The 25016-nt window shown below is 43.3% G+C and overlaps 1 protein-coding gene and 2 long non-coding RNA genes across 14 annotated transcripts in view; all 3 read right to left on the reverse strand.

Annotated features, from left to right (window-relative positions):
• The window catches only part of LOC308583156, a 289914-nt gene extending 282627 nt beyond the window's left edge, over nucleotides 1–7287 (reverse strand). For 4 of the 8 annotated variants that reach the window (XR_014006084.1, XR_014006088.1, XR_014006089.1 and 1 more), the window contains exon 1: nucleotides 5926–6832. This is a non-coding gene — a long non-coding RNA (uncharacterized lncRNA). Of the gene's footprint in view, nucleotides 1–5925; nucleotides 6833–7080 lie in introns of those variants that run through there. The other 4 variants (XR_014006085.1, XR_014006087.1, XR_014006083.1 and 1 more) reach the window with 3 other exon arrangements.
• Nucleotides 7288–9648: 2361 nt separating this feature from the next.
• On the reverse strand, nucleotides 9649–19363 carry LOC308583159. Its single transcript, XR_014006095.1, has 2 exons — nucleotides 12712–19363; nucleotides 9649–9898 (listed from the first exon to the last, which is right to left on the reverse strand). It is a non-coding gene; the product is annotated as an uncharacterized lncRNA (long non-coding RNA).
• Nucleotides 19364–24074: 4711 nt separating this feature from the next.
• Nucleotides 24075–25016, reverse strand: part of ASRGL1 (asparaginase and isoaspartyl peptidase 1) — a 68097-nt gene continuing 67155 nt past the window's right edge. For all 5 annotated transcript variants that reach the window (XM_081186936.1, XM_081186940.1, XM_081186939.1 and 2 more), the window contains one exon: nucleotides 24075–24554. In XM_081186936.1, coding sequence (XP_081043062.1) covers nucleotides 24325–24554 — 230 coding nt within the window. In that variant the 3' untranslated portion in view covers nucleotides 24075–24324. The remainder of the gene's footprint in view (nucleotides 24555–25016) is intronic.

A 25016-nucleotide genomic window follows, 5' to 3' on the forward strand; every position in this document is an offset into this window, starting at 1 on the left:
TCTACTGCCCAGCAGGATGAATTCCAATATTCTTACACTGTGAATGAGAAAAGGTTTATCTATCCACTTTTTCTACAGAAGGTATATAAGGCTGCAATCTGATATATATTTACCCAGGAGCAAGTCCCCTTGAACTAAATAAGGCTTATTTCTTAATAGCTGTGTAGGACTGCACTTTTGGAACGCATCCATTGCCACCTCCAGAAACGCAGGACAAGCAAAAGCAGATGGGTTGGCTTGCAATGCCCATTCCTCTATTATACTCCGAGGCAGCAATATAAAAGCTAAAGCAAGATCAGGCAAACAGGGAGGAATGCTAGAAAATGAATACTACCATCCAGGGTATTTGGGGGGGGGGGGGGGGGCTTGCAAGTGTCCGAACATGAACACATCTGATGAAATGGGCTCTTGTCCATGATTGCTTATGCCATAATAAATTCATTAGTCACAAGCCTCTGTGCGTGTTGCAATTACTGGTCTAGAGCATCCCATCTACTATCAAGCACAAGAAGCTAGGCACAGCTTCTAACAACATACTGTATTTTTCGCTCCATAAGAAACACTTTTTTCCTCTTAAAAACTAAGGGGAAATGTCTGTGCGTCTTATGGAGCGAATATGTGGTCCCTGGGGCGGGGGGGGGGGACCCGGGCTTCCCCCGCCAGCCCTGCAAGCTCCGGGAGCGGAGGCAAGGCTGCGGGCAACCTTGCTGCCGCTCCCTGACCTGTTTTGGGGGCTGGGGAAGCTCGGGCTTCCCCGCCCCCAGCTAAAAAGGAAGCCAAGACAGCAAGCGGGATCCATCCCGCTTGCTAACTTGGCTTCTGCCAAACCCGCGCGCAGCCTCTCCCGGCTGGAGAGGTTGCGCGCGGCTAAAAACGAAGCCAAGACAGCAAGCAGGATCCATCCCGCTCACTGTCTTGGCTTCTTTGCTCTTTGGGGCTGGGGGGGGGGGACCGCGGGCTTCCCTTGACAGCCCCAGAAGCTCTGGGAGAAGCTACTCTTTGGGGCTGGGGGAGAAATAAGATTTCTTTTCTTGATTTCCCCCCCTAAAAACTAGGTGCGCCTTATGGTCCGGTGCGCCTTATGGAGCGAAAAATACGGTACTCTTATCAATACCCGCATGAGGTTCATGTACCTCTCCATGGAATTATCCATGCCTCCTTAGGAGAGCCAGCCTCACAGCTCAGTATTTGCTGATCTAGATGAACATTGCTTTATAAAAATGTTCTAGCAGGGACTGCAGGTATTACTACAACACAAACTTTCACCAGTTAATTACCCACCCATCCATCCATCCAGGCACAACAGACATTCCTTTGTAACACATCAAAGCACAGAATGATGTGTTTTCACAGTACTCATGTCCCTTGATTTGAATGGAACATGGGAAGATCTAAAGTGGCCACATATGATACATACCCAGATCCAAAGAGAAATAACTGTTAGCTTAAGGCAGATTAAAATTTCAAACTATTTAGTTAAGTAAGCTCTATGTCTCCAGAACTTTACTTGGGCTGAAGAACCTTGTCTGATCTGCGGGCCAGTAGTCTACATGCCACGTTTGACAGCTGGGAGGGACAACCTACCAGTCAACCACCCAACATCCTATGACATCAGATGGCCCAGCCAAAGCAACGCAGTCTGCATTCGGGACCAAATGTAAACAGCACCAACTGAAAACCATGCTAGCAAAATGACAGGACTCCTAATTCTTCCGTTGCAAGCACGGCTTACATTCAGAGTCATTTGTAATTTGGTGCCATATGCAAGCTGTGCCGTCAGGTTGGCTCCTTTAGGGAGCTCCCATGTGTGACCACTCCAGGCCAAACATCTTGCATTCAGCATCAACTTCAACTTTAAAGGTAAAGGTAAAGGGACCCCAACCATTAGGTCCAGTCGCAGATGACTCTGGGGTTGCGGCGCTCATCTCGCTTTACCGGCCGAGGGAGCCGGCGTACAGCTTCCGGGTCATGTGGCCAGCATGACTAAGACGCTTCTGGCGAACCAGAGCAGCACATGGAAACGCCATTTACCTTCCCACCAGAGTGGTACCTATTTATCTACATGCCCTCTGGTGTGCTTTTGAACTGCTAGGTTGGCAGGAGCAAGGACCGAGCAACGGGAGCTCACCCCGTCGCAGGTATTCGAACCGCCAACCTTCTGATCAGCAAGCTCTAGGCTCTGTGGTTTAACCCACAGCGCCACCCACATCCCTAATTACTTCAAGTTTAAGTGGCACCAAATTTAAAGTGTGCCAAATTCAAGCCACATTTGAAAAGAAGCAATAGGGAGAGCATTCTCAAGGCTCCCAACTGTTCCTTAGCAGCTGCTGCTTTACCTATGTCATACCTGATGTCAGATGAGTAGACATGACTTGAGAAAATTGGTTTCATAGGCCATAGTAGGAATCCTGGCGTGCCAAATGTGGCCCATGCTATATACAATATAACAAATGAACAGATGATATTTCAAATATATAAAACTCTTGAAAGCTTATTTTTATAGACTTTGAATAATCCAACAGATTTCTTTTCCTGTATTAGTGGTAAACCTGCTCCTCAAGTTACAGACAGGAGAAAGCACGTTTTAATGAAAAAAAGGACTGGGCAAGTTCCCTTAGTTAATTATGTATGCTGTACACTATCATCCTGTTCAGCTTACTATTACTCTAACCAGGGAGCCTATGACCAATTTTATATTACACCTCAAATCTGGTATTATCTAGCAGCCCTAATGCTCAAAACCTCATTGCAGCGATAGCTCCACATCCATGCTGAAGTGGCTGTCAATTGGCATAAGCCCATCCTCACGGATGCAACAATAACTAAACATGGCCGAAACACAATGGTCTTGAAGGAGACAGAATACAAGTATCTGAACAAAAATCCAGGCAAGTACTATTAACGAATGAGAAGCTGGCCAAGTGGGGTAACTCAATCTCCACTGCAGTGGCAGAACCTACACTTCTAACTGCTGGCGCTGCATGGCTCAGTCAGAGATTGTACCTCAAACAGGATGTGGAAATCCCTATTTTATGGCTTAAAGTTAGCAGCAGTGCCTTTGAAGCACTGTATGATGTCTGAGGTCGTTATGCATACTTCACTTAAACTACTGATATGAGAGCAAGTTCCGTGCCAACATTAGCAGCCCAGCTAATACTGAAAGGCCCACAAATGCGGAGTTCCATAACTGAGACCTAGACCCTTAACCTTCTTGATTACACTAATGACCACCCTATGCATTTATGTGTTGGTGCTTTAAGTTATATGATCAGATGGTAAAGGTATTTCAAAGACATCTATCACCTTGGTACCATAAGCCTGTAACTCTGTATGTACATGTTGACACTAAATTATTACCCTGGGGCCTGGGTAGAGTGCCAGCAACGCCAAACAAATCTACAGTTTGGGAACTGTCTCCAAGCTCGTCTCCACCCTCTATATTTGTGGGTTTGGTTTGTATGAGCAAAATTACTAAGAAATCCAACCTCTCCTTCCCTAAGGTGTCATTAATCTATTCATACAAAACCAGCCTCTTCTGTTTTCAGCTGCACTGGCAAATTAACAAGGAATCATATCTACAAGCGTTATGTCGCTTAATAAACCAGCCACTGACTGGCTAGTATTTTTTTTTTTTATAAGATAAATAAAAAGCACACAAAACAGACACATACAGAAAACAAGCTCCATTCTCAAATGAGAAACACACAAACTCCAATACGTTCAAACACAAAGGGCTGGCACTTCAGACAAAAGTTCTGCCTCTGTAATACAACTAATGCCAAGTTAACTGCTCAGTAACTGCCCTGCACACAAAAATGATTTATGATTATTAATATGGTTTTTGGCAAGTCTTGAGGGAAAAGTTGAAGATGCATATACTTGGTATGTATTAGTTCTTTAAATATATTTATAGTTTGAATGTTTAACAAGCATTCCCCCCTCCACCGCATTGTTTTTACTTAGTATTACATTTTTGAAGCTGGTTAACATCCTAAGTATCCGAGGGAAATAAAATCTGAGAGATTACAGATCATGGGTCATTTTTAGAACACATGCTTCAATTTATGCAAGACAGAGGACATTCAAGTTTTCAAGGTTATCCATCTACCCATTTGCAAACTGCTTCAGGAAGCATAAAAAAGCAGTTTAAGCAGGCAAGAATTTCCATTGCTTTCCTAACTAGAAGCCACACCCTCCAACTAATAACAGGAAAGCAGTTTGGAATCAGAACTCTACAAGTGCCCTGCCTGAGGCAAAGCAAGCCTCTCTCATTTTCAGAAAAGAAAAGAAACTCTTGCTCAATAAGTAGCAATTATGCTGCAGAATTTATATGCTGAACACGGCTAAATGGAAGAACACCAGATCACTGGACCATAGCTTTAGTGCTTTGAGTATGATTAACAGAATGAGCCTTCAAAGGTCAATTAAATGTCAACACTTCTGAGGGGGAGAGAAAGTCTTCTGAAGTTTGGTCAGTATGTAATGGCATCCTCAAACTCTATAATGGTCGTATTACATTAAAGTTCTATGAGCACCAAGTTTGTGTATGCACATGCAGAATAGATAACCACTGTTTTCTGCAAAAGAGTAATTAGTATTTATAAGAATGGCTAGAATGCTGCTAAGCTGTCTTATTAACTGTGCTTAATCAAGTAGACCAAGGCACCCCTTTCTGCTTTGCACCAAGAACACTGGGCATTTGGGGAAACAGTATGTTGATGTGAAGAGGTTTCGACTGCGCAGCTTCTGAAGTGTGCCCAACTACATTACCATGTAAAACAAGACAACTTATCAGAACTTAAAAACAAACAAACCCTGCTGCCATAAACATATTTTGGTCTCGGTCAAACTTCTTAGGAAGCACTCAAGTTACTGCAGACTTTTCTAGGAAAAACCATGCATTTCACTGGCCAAAAGTGAAGCACCTTGTTGGTGCAGTAACCAATGAAGCGTGCTCCCCAAATACAAACAATATCTTCATGCTGCTGAATCAAGCAGTGGGTGACAGAGTTGTATCTGTATACCGCAAAAGCCTTCATTAAATAATCTTTAGCATAGATGGACTGGAAAAAAGAATTGAGAGTACATTATTTGCTAGAAGATTGTTCTTAGTATTTCCCCCTTTAATGGAGTTTGTGGGCGGGGTGAGCTGTTCTACCATGTCAAGATGGGCAAATGGTTCAAAAGCATATTTCTATGCTTTCCCAAGGGCAGACTGTAAACCCTCTATGTGAATAATGAATTTGAGTGGCCTCTGAGGGCTGAAAACCCATTAGAACTGGCTTCCAAGGTCAACAATGACATGAAGTGGTATTAAAGTCCTCCTTAACGCTAAGAGGGTGTGTTTTTAAAAAGAAAAAGATTCGCCTTGATCTCTGAGGGACTGGGGGAGCACAAAACAGCTTAAGCTGCATTTTGAACTTCAGAAACATTTACTCCTCTTTACAAGCATAGCACAGACCCTACACCAAACAACCAAACAACTGCAGCTGTACAATTAAAGTCAAAGGTAATGCTAGAGAGATTTTCCACACGCTTCAGCCAACAAGATGGCTTCTTTTTAATACCCTAAAATACAGAATTGCTTGCTTACATACAAAAGAGGCATTTCATATGCACTTGTAGCAGCCCTGCCAGCTCCTCTTGCTGCACATAAGCCCACCTGCTGCATTAGCAAACAACCTCTGCTTAGAAAAACTACTGACTTCCCACCACAAGAGTTCAGAAGTTAGTCTCCCACTCAAATTCTCAGTGCACTTATTTTTGGAGTAAACTCTATAGCTAATTCAGTGGGGCATCCCAGTAAACACATATAGGTTTGGGCCGCAAGGGCAACTAGCAAGCACAGCTGATTAACCTGATTCCGCTCCTATGGACCCCTTTCAAAAAAAGAAAGGTAGCAATTCGCTCCTTTCCCCCCAATACCTGTCACTGCACCTGCACAGCTCACTCCCGTTATGCCACCACTTCCAGAACTTGTAAGTAAGAGCCTGCCATTTCCACCGCTGTAACAACAACAAAACAAACTTAAGGTTAGTCATTTCGAGCCTTCCCGCTTGATCTACTACAGTATTCAGGAAGGGGACATGATGTGCTTCATCCCTTTGCCAATACCTCTCCCTGTTTGCGATCCACAGTTGCTATTCGGGTCCTAAGTTAAGAGCAGTCAGAGAGAAGGGAGGGAAAGCGATGATGTTTCCTCTTCTCTCCAGATCAACCAGAAGTTACAGTTTTCGAAAGAGGAGAGCACCCGAGCTCCGTCTCCCGCCACCCCTCGCAGCCACACAAGCTCCGGGGAAATCTTGTCCCTCACAAAAATGCAGCTCGGGAACGTTGCTCCTTCGCCTTCTGCTCGTAGCAAGGCGCGCGCTATTCGCCACCCGCGAGCAAGGAAAAAGGCGACCTTCCCCTATTTTTCCAGCCCCTACGGCTTGCAACGCCAAGCAGCGAAGCAACAGAAGTCAGGCGACCGGCCTCTTTCCTCCAAAAGCATCTTCCCGGACGGCACAGAGAGGCCTGCCTCGAGGGGAGAAAGGCGGCGGCGGCGGCAGCAGCCTCCCTTCCACCTGCGGCGTAGTTCTTCGCGCTCAACCCCGCTGGTCCCGGCGGGGTAGAAGAGGCGGGGCAGCCCGACGCCGCCACCCGCTCCGCCCCGCGCTTCTCTGCCCGACTTTAGGCTCCCGAAGCTCCGGCAGAGTCCCCTTGGCGTGCCAGGTCCACTCCGCCCGCTCGCCCCACAGCGCTCTTCTTCCCCCACAGCCAGCAGGAGGAGGACGGCTGCAACAAGCCCCTCTTCTCCACAAGGGACGGATCCTGGCGCGCTCCCTCCCACTCTTACTTGCAGTTGTTGCACTTAAAGGGAAATGAAACAAATCGCGCAACTTGAGCGCCAAACGCGTCACGTGTAGCCCCCTCCTCCTCCCGAAACTGCCACAAACAAAACTCGCCCCTGCTCGCTTTTCCTCATCCGGGAGCCCCTCCGGCTTGCCACGGTCCTCCTCTCCGACTGTCCTTCCCTTCTTCTTCTCCCCCCCCCCCGCCTGCTTCCCAAGGGGCGGGAAGAAACTCGGTTCCCGTCACCTCAGACTCCACCTCTTCTTCGCTTTGCTTGTAATGCCTCGCCATGTTCTTTGTTTCTCTTGCTTCAACTACAGGAGCCCCTCCACCTCCCCTTGACAGCTGCAAACTCCCTCAGTTTCAGCCGCGAATCCCCTTCAGAGGGAGCCCTGCGTAGCAATGCAAGGAAAATGCGGCGCGCTCTCTCCAAACACCCGCGCCCTCCCGGGTGTGCACAGAACCGCCTTCACGCAGGCACGCGCGCGCGCCCTGTTAAAAGTCAATCCCAATCCATACATATACATACCCATATATATATATAACAGACACATATGTATGTGTGTGTGTGTTAGAGAATATGCATATATGTGTATGTGTATATATGTGTTTGTTGCAGGTGACCAGCAGGGCGGGTCAGTTTCTGCTTTGCACCCCGAGCCCTCCACACATACGCATATGCACGCCTCGTACCCGGGATTCCATCCTCTCCACGCTCAAGCTCCACCAATTAGCTCCAGGGTGGGGAGAAGAGGAACGTGTTAGCCAATGAAACGTCGGGAGCCCGGAGAGTCCCGCCGCCACGGACCAGTAGGAAAGGGAATAGAATGCTCCCTCTTCCCCTCTCGTTCCATTCGGAACTCTTCCAGCCGCGGTGGTCTAATAGGGTCGAACAGCTGTGGAAGAGGCTGAGAGAAAGGCGGCTGCCGCCGTACTAGTTGCTGGTTGTGGCGGTATTTATTTGGAAGTGCTTTCGGTGGGCAGAGCGGGTGGGTGCGCGCGCGGGCGAATAAAGGACACGGCTGGAATGTAATACGGCACACGATGGTGAGGAGCTGCAAGAACGTCTGGCTTCAGGCAGAACGTGTGCCTACTGAAACCCGTTTGTGTTGTTACGCGGGTCTTTGATCTTATTATCTTCTTAAGGGTAGAGGAAAGGGTGTTGAATAAGGGTCGAGGAAGAAAGTTAAGAGACGTGCTTAGTTGTGCAAGACAGAAATTAGCCGCTTCCCCTAAATCTGGACTTTGTGTAAGTAGGTTGATTAAAGCTGTCCTGAACAGTTGGGAATTTTGTGGCAAATGGAGAATGAGGAATGCATAATGATTCGCTGGGGCCAATTGACAAAATCTGAGTGAGTGTGGGTTTAATTTATTTATTTTTTACTTGTGTAATTCAACTTATGTCCTTCCCCACTCCCACCCCTTGAAATTCTAATAAATATTTTTATATTGGGGGATATTGGGTATGCTGTTTTGCAGAATCTGAGTAAACTGCCTTTGTGGCACTGAGTGGTTCACTAAACAATTTAACTAAATATACAGTGGGTATACTTACTAAATTATTCTTTAAAACAAAAAAAAAACACAACCAGATATTTTCACCGGGCTCTTCACTGTATAGGGAAAACGTGTTGCTTGTTTTTTAAGGGGAGGGCATAACAAATGGCATAATATGGAGTTGTGGGAAGGAGAACGTAGTTGGTATGAACCTTCATATGGTTGTTAAAGGCACCAAGCTTCCGTGCATAAACATTTGACAACATTAGTCTGTACAAATTGCTACTGACTATGGTTCCAAGCATACTGGAGTAGATAGCTAAGACAGATTGAGCCCCTCCTCATGCACCTGGCTGCATAAAACATGCTAACCCATTGACATGGATTGCACATACTGTTAGCAAACCACGGTTTGCATCTCCAAAGCTTGGTTTGCTTTCCAACTACTGTACTCTTGCCTTATGCTTTTGTACCTTGGAAAGCATCTGTGGCTGGCCGGCCAAACAAATAGTTAACAAAGTGTGCCAAAATCACACATAATACCAACCCATAGTTAAACCAAGGTTCACAAGCCAGCAGCAAACCATAGCTTCAGGTTGTGGTTGGTTGGCATTAAACATTAAAGAGTTCAGGCAAACCATGGTTTGATAAACCATTGTTTAATAAACATGGTTTGGTGTCTTGTGCAAATCAGGTCATTGTGGTTCTCTCTGTGGCTGTAGTATGTGTGTAGATCCAGCAAATGTGGGCAGTCCAGATCATGTGGGTATTACCCACTGTCCTGATAGGATGTTAATTTGGTGTGGAAAAACCGACATGATTGCAACAGTCATAAACATATCTCAGTTACATGAGAGGGCACTATGGGAAAGTGGCACCCATATGGCTGGAGTTGTGAGTGAAGAGGGTGTTAGTAGTACCTTAATACGTCAAACCAACAGAGGAAAGTGGAACAATGGTTCATATGGCCAAACTGTCAAACATTTTGAAACCTCTGTTGCCTGAATACACATTATTTGATCTTGACTTCCGTCTTCCAAAGCTATAGGATTTGTTTCCATGATAGTAAACCTCAACAACTTGACAGAATCCATGCACATTGTTGTTCACAGAACCAACCGCTGAGTTTCTATTTGTAATCAGTAATGCTTTAAGGTAAAAGCTTGTGTACAACACTCTTAAGTACAAGTTAGTATTGAATGTGTTGTTTCCCAAGCTTGTAACCATCATTTATTATTACAGTTATGTTGCAGAAATTAGAATGGTAGAATATTCAGTGGAGTGACCTGTCCTTTAGTAAGTCAGACAGCACGGAACTTTCCATGTCAAAGAAGCTTTATTCTTTCCTTAATTAACATGAGTTGTTACTTAATAAAATCTGCTGCCATAAGCTACTTATTTTCTTTGCAGCAATGAGATGAAGAGGTGATGATACATTTGCCACCAAAAGTCACCACCCAAATACAAAGTAGGCAGTGGACTTGAGCTCACATGCATATATACATGATTTGTGAATAAAATTCATTCTCCACTAAGTGTTTCACAGCGATGGTGCAGTGAGGAAAAACTGGAACAAAAGGAAAAGAAGTGGTTAAACAAGACTTTTGAAAAACTAGGCATACAAGTTGCATCAGAGTTGCTGCGTAGGAGGCCAGGAAAGGAAATACACTCTTGTTCTGATTCAGTACGCAAGCTTGAATAGATTTAATTAAGACTGCATACATTACACTGCTAATGAGCAAAAGACACTGAATGGTATTTGAAAAGTATCAGTTTCTTCAGTTTTGCAGGTTGATCTCCAGAACACTTGCACTCCCACAATTACCAGCCTCCCCCCCCCCAAAAAAAAAAGATGTTTGCAGAACTGGTGACTACCGGATCATGGTTATTTCCACATTAGAATACCCTTTTAAAAAAATTATATGTCTGTATCCCTGTATGCATTGTTGGAACTCCAAACACTCTTGGGTTTGTGCTTGTATCTATTATGTGTTCATTTGAAGAGGACTAAGTACACCTGCTTATAGTACACTCTGAAAGTTCTCCAGTAGATAGTTGGAATATCTGGCAATATCTGGTATACTGCCAGACAAAATAACTAAGAGGAAACAATTGTCACTGTTTAAAAGAGTGGCTACATAATTAAAATGAAAGCAGAGAGGAAAAATAGTCCACATAGACCTCATTTGGGATAAAACAAGGTTCATAAAGGTGACCTTGGGACTAAGTTCAAAAACATTGCTTGCATATTGCCACTGGTAGTCTTTAACACGAAGCAGTCTCTTTCCTGTCATATTGGTACTGTTTTGCAAAGTATGTTTACATATAAATATTAATCAGCAAAGTCACATGCTATATATAGTCTCCCACTTTTCATGGGACTAAAACAGTTGATGCAAGATTTCTGTTTACACAAATACTAACTTTCAGACTTTTGGAAATGAAGCTGTTTTTGTTGTGGCTATGAGTTGGACAAGCATAGTTCTGTATTCAGGAAAGCAGCAAAGCAGAGATCTTATGGTCAGGAAAAAATGACTGGACTCCTGCCAGAGATTATACTTCTTGTCAAAATTTCAACAAAACACAAGCATTGTACGTATTAGTACTATGTGCCATTAAAAGGGATAAGTACTACACACAAACATATTTAGTATGTTGGCATCATACCAAGATGACCACTGTTGCATGCCACCCCAATCTCTGAGTAATGTGAGAGTTTAGGGATTCCAGGCATGCTTTCTCAGGGTCCATGTTTCCTTATGGCAGGGATGTCCAACAGGTCAATCGGGATCGACTGGTTGATCCCCAGGAGGTTGCAGTCGATTGTGGGCTCATTTTCCTTTGCTTTTGCCTAAGAGCACCCGGCCCCACCCCTCTCCCTTGCCTGGATTTTCTCTTGATCTCAGAAGATGGAGTTATTGCTGTGAGGCAAAATGCTTCCACAGCGCTGTTTAGTTGAGCGATTAAACAACTTTGACCCGAACCCCTAAAAAACGGGGGTAGATCACTGCCAGATTTTAATTTTGAAAGTATTCTATTCTGTGTCATCCAAAAGCATAATATGTCTACTGTTGTGCCTTCCTAAATTTATATATTTACCTTTGCAAATCATTGTGAAATATGAAAACTTCATTTAAGAAAACTGAATATCCCTGGTCAACTGCCCCACAAGTGACCCAGTATATATATATAAGATATAAAGAGTGCCCTTAAATGCATTCAGTACATTGGACACATTGATATTCAAAGTGGCAATTTGACCTTCAAAGGACCTGTTGTTAAATTAATTACAGTGTTCTGTACATAACACAACAATCAAAGCACTCCAGAATGAAGCACTTTAACAATAGCTCTTTTAAAAGAAACATGACAGGGAAAGAGGCTGCTTTGTGTGAGCTGTTTCTTTAGATATTAGTAATACAGACTCAGAAGAGAGGAGGGTTGCATGTTTCTCCATTAAGAACACGAGTCGCATGTTATTAAATTCTACAATTGATAGATAGACGTGTCATTCTGCACTATCAGCACAAAAAGCACATCAACGTCATCCTTCACACATACAAGCATGTTCTCAACAACTTTTGTGTCCAGATTTTCACTTTTTGGAATATGACAGCCCTTACCTCAGCAGGGTCTTCCTCTGACTCCATCCCACTCTCCAATGCTTCTGTAAATCCTAAACCTAACCTGAGCCTGGGCTGCCTGCGACAGAGCTCGAACCCAAGCCCAGGCTACTTGCACCAGAGTCTGAACCTGAGCCCCTGTGCATTCACCATCCATGTATAAGACGACCCCCAATTTTTGACTTTATTGGGAGGCAAAAAAATAATAATCATTTTATACACGGAAAAATACGGTACCTTTTTAAATTGTAGCACACCTTGCATGTAAAGCAAACAGCTCAGGAGGTGATTACTACGCTCCTTATTTCATACGCCATTCTCCAGCACAGCTTACTAAATATTACAAAGCCTAGTGGCCTGGGTCTCAACAGCCTTAATTCACCACAGCTCCTAGGATTCTCTAGGGGAATCCATGTCCATTTAAAGTGGTAGGATACTGCTTTAAATGTCTAGTGCAGTGGGGCCTGAGCTCTAAATATCTATCTAGCAGGGATCTCCAATAAAAGCCCCAAACTGCCCCCACAACCCTGTATTTTGTTTCTGTTAATCTGTGAACTGGAGTTGCCTTTTCAAGCAAAGAAGTTAAATTTAAATCGAAGAAGTGCAGTGCAGGCCCCAAGTGTCCTACCATGAAACCCTTTAACTATGAATGCTGTTGTAGGAGGAGAAACGCTGTCCTGAAAGTACCGTAGTTACTGCTATTTCTTCAGCAACCAACCGCCTCTTCCCTGTGGAGTATGTAAGGTCTGTTACTTACAAGCACAGGGGTCAAAGCGACTGCAGCACCAGCTGTGCTCTATCCACTTCGCATAGGCAAGACAAAACAGATTCCACCAGCAGCTTAGTCCTATGTTGACTTTGAATGTTGCACAGGAGAGGATGGAACACATGCCAAGTGATTGATAAGAAATAGCAGAGGCGCAATCCAGCTAGCAGTTTGGCACTTTTAGGCCCCACGTGCTTGGACATTTCCCACACATATATTTGCATGCTTGGTACTATTTGATTTCAAAAGAAAATGCGCTTGTGGACCATGTTAAGAGTCTGGAAGGGTGTAGGAGAGAGAATAAAACTCTAATTTCACAGTAATGAAGGCAGAAATGCTTGGACTACTTGACAAAGCATTGTTTATCAATTCATGAACGCCGTGGGTGCTTGGAATTCATTGCTATTGAACTGGTTGGGGAAAAGGTCACATGAGGAGGAAAGGAAGCTTTGACTTTCACATGCCTGTAATTGCTAAGGAAACTTCTTTTCGGGTGGTCACAAATTCAGTATGCCTTTGGCTCTCAGACAAACAAACGTAGAGCTACTGCATGTAGCAGGGTTTTTGTTTCAGGGTTTTTTTCATAAAAACAACAACCACAACCACACACACACTACTGTTCAACCTGTTTATGAAGCAAATGAACAGTCACCATTTTTTACTTACACATTGTTCCAATTGAAGCTAGCAAGAAGTTAGTCTCAAGCTGTTAAATAAATGGAAATCATAGCTGTTTTGTGACTATTCTTAATTAACAGATGATTACAATGCAAAAGCTTCTTCAACAATTCTGCCACTGTCTATCTTAGTTTGAAATGTAGATGTTTCCAGAGGCTCCTTTTACAAATCCTTTTTTACAAATGCTAATTCAGCATTTATGCATATATTTCATGCAGTCAAATGTCATTCTGAAGGCCCAAGGGAGGAATTTACAAACACACACTTGAAAATTAGGGCAATGGCAACCATTCCTCTCCCTTTCCCATTGTTTTCTAGTTTGGAGAGACACTGAGAAATAAAAGTTAAAGTTCCTCATTCAAAAGACACATTCTGTGTTCCCCATACTATTGAAACAGGTTATTTTGAAGTCAGTATTGTTCACTCAAGGCAAATACATACTGCCATACAGCTTCATCAACTATGAACCTTGAAATCTGGGATCCTCTCCAAACCAACGCCAATGTTTTGCAGTCTTTTTGCAGTGTTTTGCAGTGCGATCCCCACATTTTGCAGCACCTACCCAAACAGAGTAATTGGTACATCAAACCAGTTAACACCCAGAAATCCAACATTCTCCGATTCACTCCAAACCAGTGTTAAAGTTTTGCAATTGTTTTGCAGCGTTTTCATTACTTATCCATTTCATAAACAGAACAAAAGGCAAAAAAGGCAAAATGGCTGCCTGTGTTCCCTATGATTTGTGGACACAATAAAGTTGCCCAACCACCCAGTATTTCTCAGGTTTACTTTGCCCTCAAGACACCTTCATAACATGGTTCAACTTTTCCAGGATGACCATTTGCCATACCTGTCCCTACCATTTGTCTAAATAAATTCCTTCTAGTGTTTTTCAGGCCAGGGTTTTCACTACAGGTGCTGCCATTAAAAAGTGGCCCATTCAATTCTTTGCAGTTTAGGCTAGCATTATGTCAATAACGCTAAGTGGGGTAACATACCTATGGACTGCTTGGTAGTGGTTTCCATTTTTTGAGAACATCGCAACCCATAATGTTTGCACCTTTTGATGACTCCACCGCATATGGTGGTAAGTGCCCAAATCAGCAGCCCTTCCAACAGGTTGCCACAGATGTTTTAAAAATGAGTGAGACTCTTCTCAGAGTTAAATACCACTCCTATCCAAGTGCAAGCATTTGTCTTCTAGTTTGAGTTGATATAGTCCTAAAGGGAGGCTTCACCCATTTATTGTCTCAGTCCTGTCATCTATTTGAACTAGCCAATTCCTTCCTATGAAGGTGCTGTGGGATCCAATATGCTCAGAACATCAATATTTGTGGAATCAATCTCAATTTTAAACCTAAAGAAATACTACCTATAGATGCTAAAGCAACTTTCCATTGATTGAGTTAAAGGGAACACTGTAACTCCCTATTTCATTAGTTTCTAAGATTCTGAACATCCAGTTTCTACATGTTTGTTGAAAGGTTGCAAGATACTGTAATGACTTTAGCTTTCTGCAAAGATCCAATTATTTCCTCTAGCAACATAGGAGATGCTGAGGTACAGCTTTGATTTTCATTATTGATTGATTTTATTAGATTTTATTTTTTATCTGCCATTTACCATAGGGTCCCATGAGAGCAGGCATAGGCAAACTCGGCCCTCCAGATGTTTTGGGACTACAACTCTCACCATCCCTAGCTAACAGGACCAGTGGTCAGGGATTATGGGAGTTGTAGTCCCAAAACATCTGGAGGGCCGAGTTTGCCTATGCCTGCATGAGAGGTTATAACAATAAAACATACAATTATAAAAACAAAACAGTTACATCTATGAAACAAAGCAAAAAAGTAAAAACAATTAAAAACAATTCCGTATATAAAATGTTTAAAATAGTTCCAGTGCAGATGCGGACTGGAATAAATATATCCACTTAAAAGGCATGATGGAAGAGAAAGGTCTATTACGTAATAGAAGGGAATTCTGAAAGATTACATTCTACCACACTAAGGGCAAGATTCCTAGCTGATTTAGCCCAGTAGCTAATTGGCAGCTGATAGAAATCTGTAGTAGGGGTGCAACACATGGGAGCAATATAGCCTGCCCCAGTGCGCTAGCTACAGCTTCCAGACCAACATCAAGGGCCACCCCACAGGCAGCACATGGCAGTAATCCAATCTGGAGGTTACCAGTGCATGATTGTCGGTAATCAGGTTATCCCAGTCCAGAAATTGCCGCAGCTGTTTTACCAGTGGAAGCTCATAGCCATTGAGGTCACCTGGGCCTCTAGCAACAGAGTTGGATCTAGGAGCACCCCTAGACTATAAGCCCGATCCTTCAGTGGAAGTATGACCTTGTCCAAAGCAGGCAATTGACCAATGATCCGGACTTAGGAGCCACCCACCCTCAGGGCCTCCATCTTGCCCAGATTCAGACTCACATTTGCTGGCCCTAATCCAGCCCACCACTGAAAATATTAAAACAGCAATAAAATCTGCTGTTTACTTTGGGCCATAACCAGATGATGTCATGAATGCACAACAAACACAAAGGCTAAATGATCCATTGCCACCAAGTAATGGAGGATGACCACTGGCTGTGCTTTAGTTCATACGCCACACCATAACTATTCCAATTAAACTGGAATTATGCAAAATATACAGCAAGGTCCTCCACACTGGAACAACGGGTTCTGTGAGGGTCGGTGTTGCTAAGCAGATAGCTTGCTATGTTGCCAGGCATGCATAATGGGCAATGCTCTTTATGTCTGAGTGCACCCAAGTACTTAATGAGCTGCATGCTACAATGCATTACATGGTTTAAACTCTAAGTGAAGCCGTAGAGATAAAGGGTCAGAAGTGTGAGCTAGAGAACTGATGCACACATTTTATTTACAACACAGCAAGGCGCTGATAATTCATTGGTAAGTGCAAAAAAAATGGGACCTTTGAAGAGAGTGAGTGAAAGAGGGATCTGCAATGCAATCAAATACAGTTTGAATCCAGAAAGTTCAGCAGAAAGGGTAATCCTAGGATGCTTATTGAGTCAAGTCAGTTCCTAATCCTCCTGCCAATAGATTTAGGAACTACAGAACACCAGGGAACTCATTAGGTATGTCCAAAAACATGTATAGGATTTCCCCTCCTCTCCTCTTTTCCTTACCTTTGTACCTGTTGTGATGTTGTGTGAACAGCAGTACAATCTGAGTCACACCAGGAATTATTTATTAATTAACCACCCACTGAAATTTATGTCATATAAATCAAACAAAATTGAAGTATCTTGCGAATTCACTCATGAACAGGGTTACCAAGTCTTCGATCCCAAAGCCTGAGACTCCAAAGCAAATCATGGTGATATCCTAAGTCTCTTAAGTCTTAAAAGGCAAAAATCTGACAATAGTACAGAATCCAGCAGCAAAGAGGCAGAGCCAAGACATGTGAAAACTGGGGAGGGGAGGGTGTGTGAGCAGGGCAGAGGGAATCAGAAATACATTTTTCTCCCCTTAATTATTTTGTGAAGATTTCCCTCCATCTATATATTGGCTAGTGGGAAATTTAAGGGAAAAAATCAACCTCTTATGCAATGTTTTATTTTCTAAACCATGAGTGAAATGGCATTATGCCATGGAACATTGACTAAAGAATGCAGTAAGACCCAGCAATATGGAACTCACCCGCCCACACCAGCGTGCCAGATCAGAAACTGCTTTTGCAATATTTCCAAGGTTTAAAAGCAAGTTGCTGGGGAAAGGAAGGGGGCAGATAAAGAAGGAAACAAGGGCAAGAAAAGGCAAGTGTCCCAAGGGAGGGGGCATGCAGATATTTTGTGTACTGTGGTCTGAACTATGTGGATAGACAGGAAGCTGAACTTTTGCAGGGAGGGAATGCATGCCACCCCCACCCCCCGGATCAGCAAGTCAGGCCAAGAAGTCACAACAGCAACCACGCTGGATGACTGCCAAGTTAAATGAATGTAAGGAATGGCCTGTCCTAGGAATTCATTAGGCATTGTCACTAGGGAGGATGTGACTGTTTGGGAGATGTGACGCAAGTCTGACAGGGCTGGTTCTTGAAAGGCACGGCAGAGGCACCTCCCGAATTAGAGGTATCGCGTTTATTTGTTCTAGTGCAATTTAGAAGCAGCCCCCCAACTCATATTATGTTAAAATGGTGCCTCTCAAAGTTGAACAAATCCAAAGGCAAGGAAAGGTATGTTCTCCCATTATGAGGATATCTTGTTAAAGGTATGAACTGTTACACAACAGATTCTACAATTAAAATAATTGCCTTAATTTTAAAAATGAATATTTTAATAGAGTGGGAAGGGGGAATCTGCTACTTAAAGAAATGGCTGTTGATATTTCACAGATAAAATGAGTACTCCAGTCATGTGCTGTAAATATTCAATATTTTAAAATCACAGTATTGTTTTTGCTTCCGTGAAAGGCTTATCAACAATAAACTTGAATCTACTCTTGATGTTCTGAAAGAAAATGCATGTGTGTGTGTCATTTAATGGAAATTTGATTAGCTAAACAATACACTTGAGCCATAAAGCATGCATACTTTTAAAATACACTGTACTAGATTTTATTGGCATTTATTTTCATAAGAACATGTTGTGCATCAACACAGCACTGATTATTTCCCAGATGGAAAACGTGGTATGGGATCAAGTCAATATCTAAATAAGACTTAAATTATTGAATTACATTAGCATGAAAAGAATAAAAGGAAAAGCAAGGGATAAAATTACAAATATCTTATCTAAAAATGAAGCATCTTCCTTGTAAGTATTATCATGAGAAAATACATTTCACTCTGTAAATTTCTATTTCGGTACTATAAGTACCTCAAAAAACATATTACCATATAAACACTAGTGCAACTTTATGAACAGCAGCTTATTCTTACAATTAATATACTACTTTAAGAAAGACACCTATCATATTATTTGACTTGGCCTTTGACTTGTCATACAATCAAATGAAAGTCTGCTATCTCAAAACAAAACTTTGAATTCTTTTGCATGTTTCCCTAAACATGAGAATTATTATGTCCCTAATTTCTTTTCTGTACTGATTGTAAGTAGGAAAACAATATAAGCAAATTTCTTAATATTTCAGTTACAGCATTTGGGAGTAACCTATGGTTGTGATCATCCCAGTTCTTCTCAAAGTTTACATAACAAATGCTCCTGAAATGAACAGAGTGTGGAACTAGATGATCCTCAAGGTCCCTTCCAAGATTCTAAGATTTTCCCTCCAGTATATAAAACCACAGGGTTGTTATCATGCTGCAGTTTACTTCACCACAGACAGGTGGCACTACAAGCAGCAGTGTGGACGGCCAAGGCAAAGCGAGTAGAAGGGATCCAGAGGATGGAGATGCAGGTCTAAGCCAGGGAATTGGAAGATGGGCAGCATAATGACCTAGGCAAGTGGCCCAGGAAAGGTGGGTAGGAGTAGGAGAGAAGAAGAAGACGACAAAGTCTTTGGATTTGACATCTCGCTTTATCACTACCCTAAGGAGTCTCAAAGCGGCTAACAATCTCCTTTCCCTTCCTCCCCCACAACAAACACTCTGTGAGGTGAGTAAGGCTGAGAGACTTCAGAGAAGTGTGACAAGCCTAAGGTCACCCAGCAGCTGCATGTGGAGGAGCGGGGACGTGAACCCAGTTCACCAGATTATGAGTCTACTGCTCTTAACCACTACACCACACAGGCTCAGGAGAGATCCAGAGGACAGAGACAGAGGCAGGCAAGGTGTGAGCAGGCCCAGGTGAGCAGTTCAAGGGAGGCATGATGGAGGGATACAGAGGACTGTGACATGGGCACATAAGATAAAAGCGAAAGTGTGATCTGGGGCACCAGACTACATTTGGTCTATCATGGACACTGGTTTCCAAGAATTATCACATTATAGGAGAAGCTGCCTTCAATATAATGGCCATTGTGAAGACTACATATTGTTCAGTTTCGGTTTCAGTTTCTGTTAATTGGTTCTCGTGGGAAACTTGCAGATTCTAGCTTCACCAATTAACTCCAGCTGGTGTCAATTTACTCTTGGCAGAAAGCCCAGGTCTGCTTGACCTAGAAACTACTCACTCTGATTGGTTAACGAGCAGCACTCAACTCTGTTATCTAGGGATTGCTAGCACAGTTTGATGTGAGGTGTGTTAGGAGTTAGAAGTGCTGTGTATGGTTATGAGAGAGAGAGAAAGGAAGGAAGGATTTATTTTGCTTTTATTTGTATGCAGAAACTCTGCTGGTTTTATTTTTTCCTTTTTAATAAATCCTGTAAATAGTTATTCTGAGTCTAGCTGACTAGTCATTACTGCCGCAACTAGCTTCTTCGCTGTGCAGGAAAACTCTGCTACGTTTGGGCTAAAGCCAATAGGGCTATGCCTGACACTCCAAAGTTCCATGAGGTTATGGGCATTGTGCTGCCAGCCTGAGTTGCGCTGGTGTCAGCAGCAACGGCGTTGGTTCCAGTAGTTCCAGAGGTTGTTGTTCCTGGCTGGTTCCTGACCGTGGTGAGCTGGTGACGCAGTGGACACAAGGACAACAGCTGCAGCGTGTGAGTGCTGGGTGCTGTGGTTCCTGTTCTCTCTCTCGGTGGTCGTGAGTAGCTGGTTCCGGGTTCCAGGGACATCGCTCTCAAGATGGCCTCACAACCAGTTCAGATGGCTTTTGAGCGTCTGAATGACTCCAATTACTTGCTGTGGTCGGAACGCATGCAGGCAGTGCTGCAGAGGGATCGTCTCTGGCAAGTGGTGAGTAAGTTTCCTACGAAGCCTGATGATGAAGACCTCGATAAAGACCAAAGAGCAAGGGCCACAATTGTCTTGGGGCTGGAAGATTCCCAGTTGCCGTATGTGAGGGGAATCAAGACAGCTAGAGGTGTGTGGCAAGCACTTAAAGAACTCCATGTGCGTGAGACAGCGGTTTCCAAGCTGTTCATTCGCAAGGCATTGTACAAGGCAATGTTACAGCCTGGGGTTACAATGCAGGAACACCTACACAGTTTACAGTTAAAGTTTACTGCGCTACAGGAAAGAGACTGTGCGTTAGACCAGCAGGAGAAGGTGGCTATTATTTTGAGTTCTCTCCCGGAAAGCTGGGATAATTTAGTTTTGTCTCTAGAAGGCATGCAGGAGCGTGATTTATCAGTCAGTTACGTTACTGGGCGTTTGATTGAAGAATGGCAGAAGAGGCAAGAAAGGTCGTTGGCTGCAGAGGCTTCTACAGGTGGGCGGTTTGGAAGGAGTTCTCATGCCGTGCCAGAGGTGAAGCAAAAGCAGCGTACTGGTGAGGAGTCAGCATTTGCTGTTAGGCGTTGTTTCCGATGTGGGTCTTCAGCGCATCTAAAACGACAATGTCCGGAGTTGGTCAAGTCTCAGTTGCCGGTGCAGGAGCAGAGACGAGATCAGCAGCAGCAGCAGCGTAAAAAGAAATTCTTCAAACGAAAACAGTCGGCTCAGCTGGTGACCGGCGAGGTCAAGGTTGCTGATGAGAAACAAGCGGTCTGGGTGGTCGATTCGGGAGCGTCTCGCCACATCGTGAATTCAGATGAATTGTTTGTTTCCAAGAACTCAGCACAGCGCAGCCAGGTGGCTTTAGCAGACGGAAGTACTTCCGAAGTGATTTCGGGGGGTGCAGTTTTTGTTCCTTGTCTTCGTGAATGTCTGCAAAATGTACTTTGTGTGCCGTCATTAAGGAGCAATCTGATGTCTGTAGATTGTTTGCTAAAAGCTGGGTTTAAAGTGTATTTTGAAGGTGACAGTTGCATTATTAAGAAGGCTGGTGAGATTTTAGGCACTGCTAAGTCAGAGGGAGGCTTGTTTTGGCTTAAAGCAGGATCTCAAGTTGCAGCAGTAGTCAGTAAATCTCAGCCTGCAGTGAATAACAAAGCTATACATGACAACTGTGTGCACTTATTGCATAGGAAAATGGGGCATGCTTGCTGGAAAAGTGTACTAAAAATGTCTGAATTGGCTGATGGGGGTAATTTAAAGAGTTGTAACAAGTACCTTGATTGTAATGTGTGTAAAAAGGTTAAAACCCACAGAGTCTCTTACCCCAGAAGTGACAGAGTTAGTGAGGCACCGCTACAGCTGGTTCACATGGACGTAATTGGTCCATTTGCTGTAAGCAGGGGTGGATCACGTTTTTCACTAACAATTGTGGATGACGCCACGCGTTATTCTTGGGTTTTTCCCATGAAGAATAAGGGTGACGTGTTCACTAAGTTTAAAGGCTGGGTGGCATCTGTGGAAAGATTTCTGTCTGTTAAACTCAAAAGGATACAGACGGACAGAGGTGGCGAATTTATGTCAAATGCCTTTAGAGATTGGTTACAAAAGCGTGGCATTGGGCATAGAAAAACGAACGTTTTTTCCCCAGAGGAGAATGGCGTTGCAGAGCGAAAAAACAGATCTTTACAAGATATGATGTTTGCCATGCTTGATGATGCTGATTTGCCCATGTCTTATTGGGGGGAGAGCATGCTCACCGCGTGTTATCTCCAAAACAGGCTCTTTCACCAAACAATAGGTACAACCCCGTACTTTAAATTGTTTCAGAAAAAACCTAAAATTGACCATTTGCATGTGTTTGGATCAAAAGCCTGGGTATTAATTCCGAAGCAAATGAGGAAAAAGGGAGATCCTAAGACCAAACAGTTAGTGTTTGTGGGTTACCAGGAGCTGGGAAAAGGTTTCCGTTTTGCTGAAGGGACAAATGGCATTGTGATCTCCAGGAATGCCAGTTTTTGTGAACATAGTGGCTGGGAGAGACTACATGCCAATACTGAGGTTTGGTTTGAACCTTCCCAGGAGCTTCATGACTCTGAAGGTAAACACAGAGAATCAGAGTCTGAGGGGGAGGAAAGTTCAGATAAGAGCTCTCAAGAAAGTGGAGTTAGCCAGAGACCAGTTGCTAAGCAACAAAAGAGAGGCCGTAGTTCTGAGGAGGAAAGTGGGTCAGAAGAAAAATTTTCTCCCAGAAGATCTAAAAGACAAAACAAAGGAGTGCCTCCAGTGCGTTTTTCCCCAGATACTGCAAATGTGTTTAGTGTAAGTGCAGAACCCAAGAGTTTTCAGGAGGTGTTAAAGTTACCAAAAGAGGAGGCAGAGCGCTGGAAACAGGCAATGGAGGAAGAGATGTCCTCTCTGAATGAGCACAAGGTTTTTACACCAGTAGCAGCGCCTGAGGGGGCAAAGATTGTAGGCTGCAGGTGGGTGTACAAAAGACTTAGGCCCGGTTAGGACATATCTAGGGTTGGAAGTGTGCTGGGCCCAAGATGGCAGCTGCCTAATTAGTCAGCAGAACAAAGTTAAACAACTACTGACTACATACAGGATGCAGGATTGCAAAGGGGCAGTGGTGCCTATGGATCCAGGTTTCATAAAAACACTTCACATAGATGAGAGTCCTGAATTTGAACATCCTGATGTATATCACTCTGTAATTGGAAGTTTATTGTATATAGCACAGTGGTCCAGACCTGATATTAGCTATGCAGTAGGCATATTAAGTAGATTGGTCTCAAAACCCACACTAAATGCCTGGAAAGGGGTAAAACAAGTTCTGAGATATCTCAAACAGACAATTGGCTATATGTTACAATTAAATTCTTCAGAGGATGAAATGTTGAGTTGCTACTGTGATAGTGACTGGGGAAATTTGCCAGATAGAAAATCTGTCACAGGACTAGTTATAATGGTCGGTGGAGCTTTAATCAGCTGGCGGTCACGCAAGCAAGACGTTGTAAGTGTGTCATCAACGGAATCAGAGTATGCCGCATTGAGTGAATTGTGCAACGAGGTGATTTATTTCAAGCATTTGTTAACAGATTTAAATGTAAATTGTGGAGAACCGGTACAAGTTTACATTGATAATCAAGCTTGTATAACCTTAAGTAAAACAGAGGGTTTCAAATCGCGTTCCAAACATATCTCTGTAAAATACCAAAATGTACGTTGCTGTGTACAAGACAATGTAATCACCTGTACTTATGTGTCAAGTGAAGAAAATGTAGCAGATGTGTTAACTAAACCATTGGCAAAGATAAAGAACAAGCGAATGTGCAAGGGTTTAGGTTTGCTGGAAAAATAATCTCCTACATAGGTGTATTTGGAGTTAATTGTTCAGCAGAATCTGTGAGGGGGTGTTCAGTTTCGGTTTCAGTTTCTGTTAATTGGTTCTCGTGGGAAACTTGCAGATTCTAGCTTCACCAATTAACTCCAGCTGGTGTCAATTTACTCTTGGCAGAAAGCCCAGGTCTGCTTGACCTAGAAACTACTCACTCTGATTGGTTAACGAGCAGCACTCAACTCTGTTATCTAGGGATTGCTAGCACAGTTTGATGTGAGGTGTGTTAGGAGTTAGAAGTGCTGTGTATGGTTATGAGAGAGAGAGAAAGGAAGGAAGGATTTATTTTGCTTTTATTTGTATGCAGAAACTCTGCTGGTTTTATTTTTTCCTTTTTAATAAATCCTGTAAATAGTTATTCTGAGTCTAGCTGACTAGTCATTACTGCCGCAACTAGCTTCTTCGCTGTGCAGGAAAACTCTGCTACGTTTGGGCTAAAGCCAATAGGGCTATGCCTGACACTCCAAAGTTCCATGACATATCTCATCAAATACACCCCACTGAAGATGTGCATAGTGACTTTCTGCAATTCAGTTGTGTGACTAAGAAACCAAACCTTTGGATATCTTATATATGCTCACATAAGCCACCCTTAAGCCCACTATGTCTCCTTCTAGATTTTAGCTTGGCTGCAAAAAGACCAGCATTGTGAATATCTGAACTGAAATTTGGTGAGAAGGTCCTTTCAGAAAGGGGACAACAGATTCAGTTTCCGACAAAGGTCTATAATCTTGATTGTGCTGTGTTACTTCCACTTCCTTCACTTCTGCTTAGCATCCCAGGGAGCTAATAGCTTCTTCGGCAGGTTGTGTGTGCCACTCCCCAGCATGAATGCCATAGTGCAGTTGGTCATCCTTGACTGTAGCCCAGGACATCTCCTGGGTGGAGCATCGTGCAGCCCAGTCTCCTGAATTGCTGATCACAATGACACCACCCAATCCCCCGACTCTAGTTTTCATGCAATCTAGGGCAGAGTCAGCAGCATCTCCTGGTGATTTTCCTGGGGGGGGGGGGGAGTTCAAAAACACGTCAGAAATTAAATAATTTTGAGCAAAACCAATTCAGGCTGAAAGGGTGGCCTTGAATCTTTCCAGATTAGCCAATAACAGGCTTTTGCAGCAGCTACAATTCATCCATATAATATCTCTTAAACATGGTGGGCATGATCCCAAAAGTACGTGAATAGCTCCATGAGTATAAGAGGTCTTTTTTTTTTTTTTTTTTACTCAAACAGTGGTCTACCAACCTTCTTTTGAAACAAGTGTTTCAAGCACAGGTTAAAACTGGGTTGTTGTTTGTGTGTGTGTGGGGGGGGGAATTCTACAGAGATAACCAAATCCCCTTGTGCAACTCTAAGAAACCTTTTAGATCCCAACAGTCAATAAAGAAGTATCAGAGAATTCCTGACCCCTCTCCAACAAGACATTGCAAAACTCTCTTTGCGAATAGTACACCAACTTAC

The sequence above is a fragment of the Podarcis bocagei genome (assembly GCF_964188305.1).
Source record: "Podarcis bocagei genome assembly, chromosome: 3".
Taxonomy (NCBI): Eukaryota; Metazoa; Chordata; class Lepidosauria; order Squamata; family Lacertidae; genus Podarcis; species Podarcis bocagei.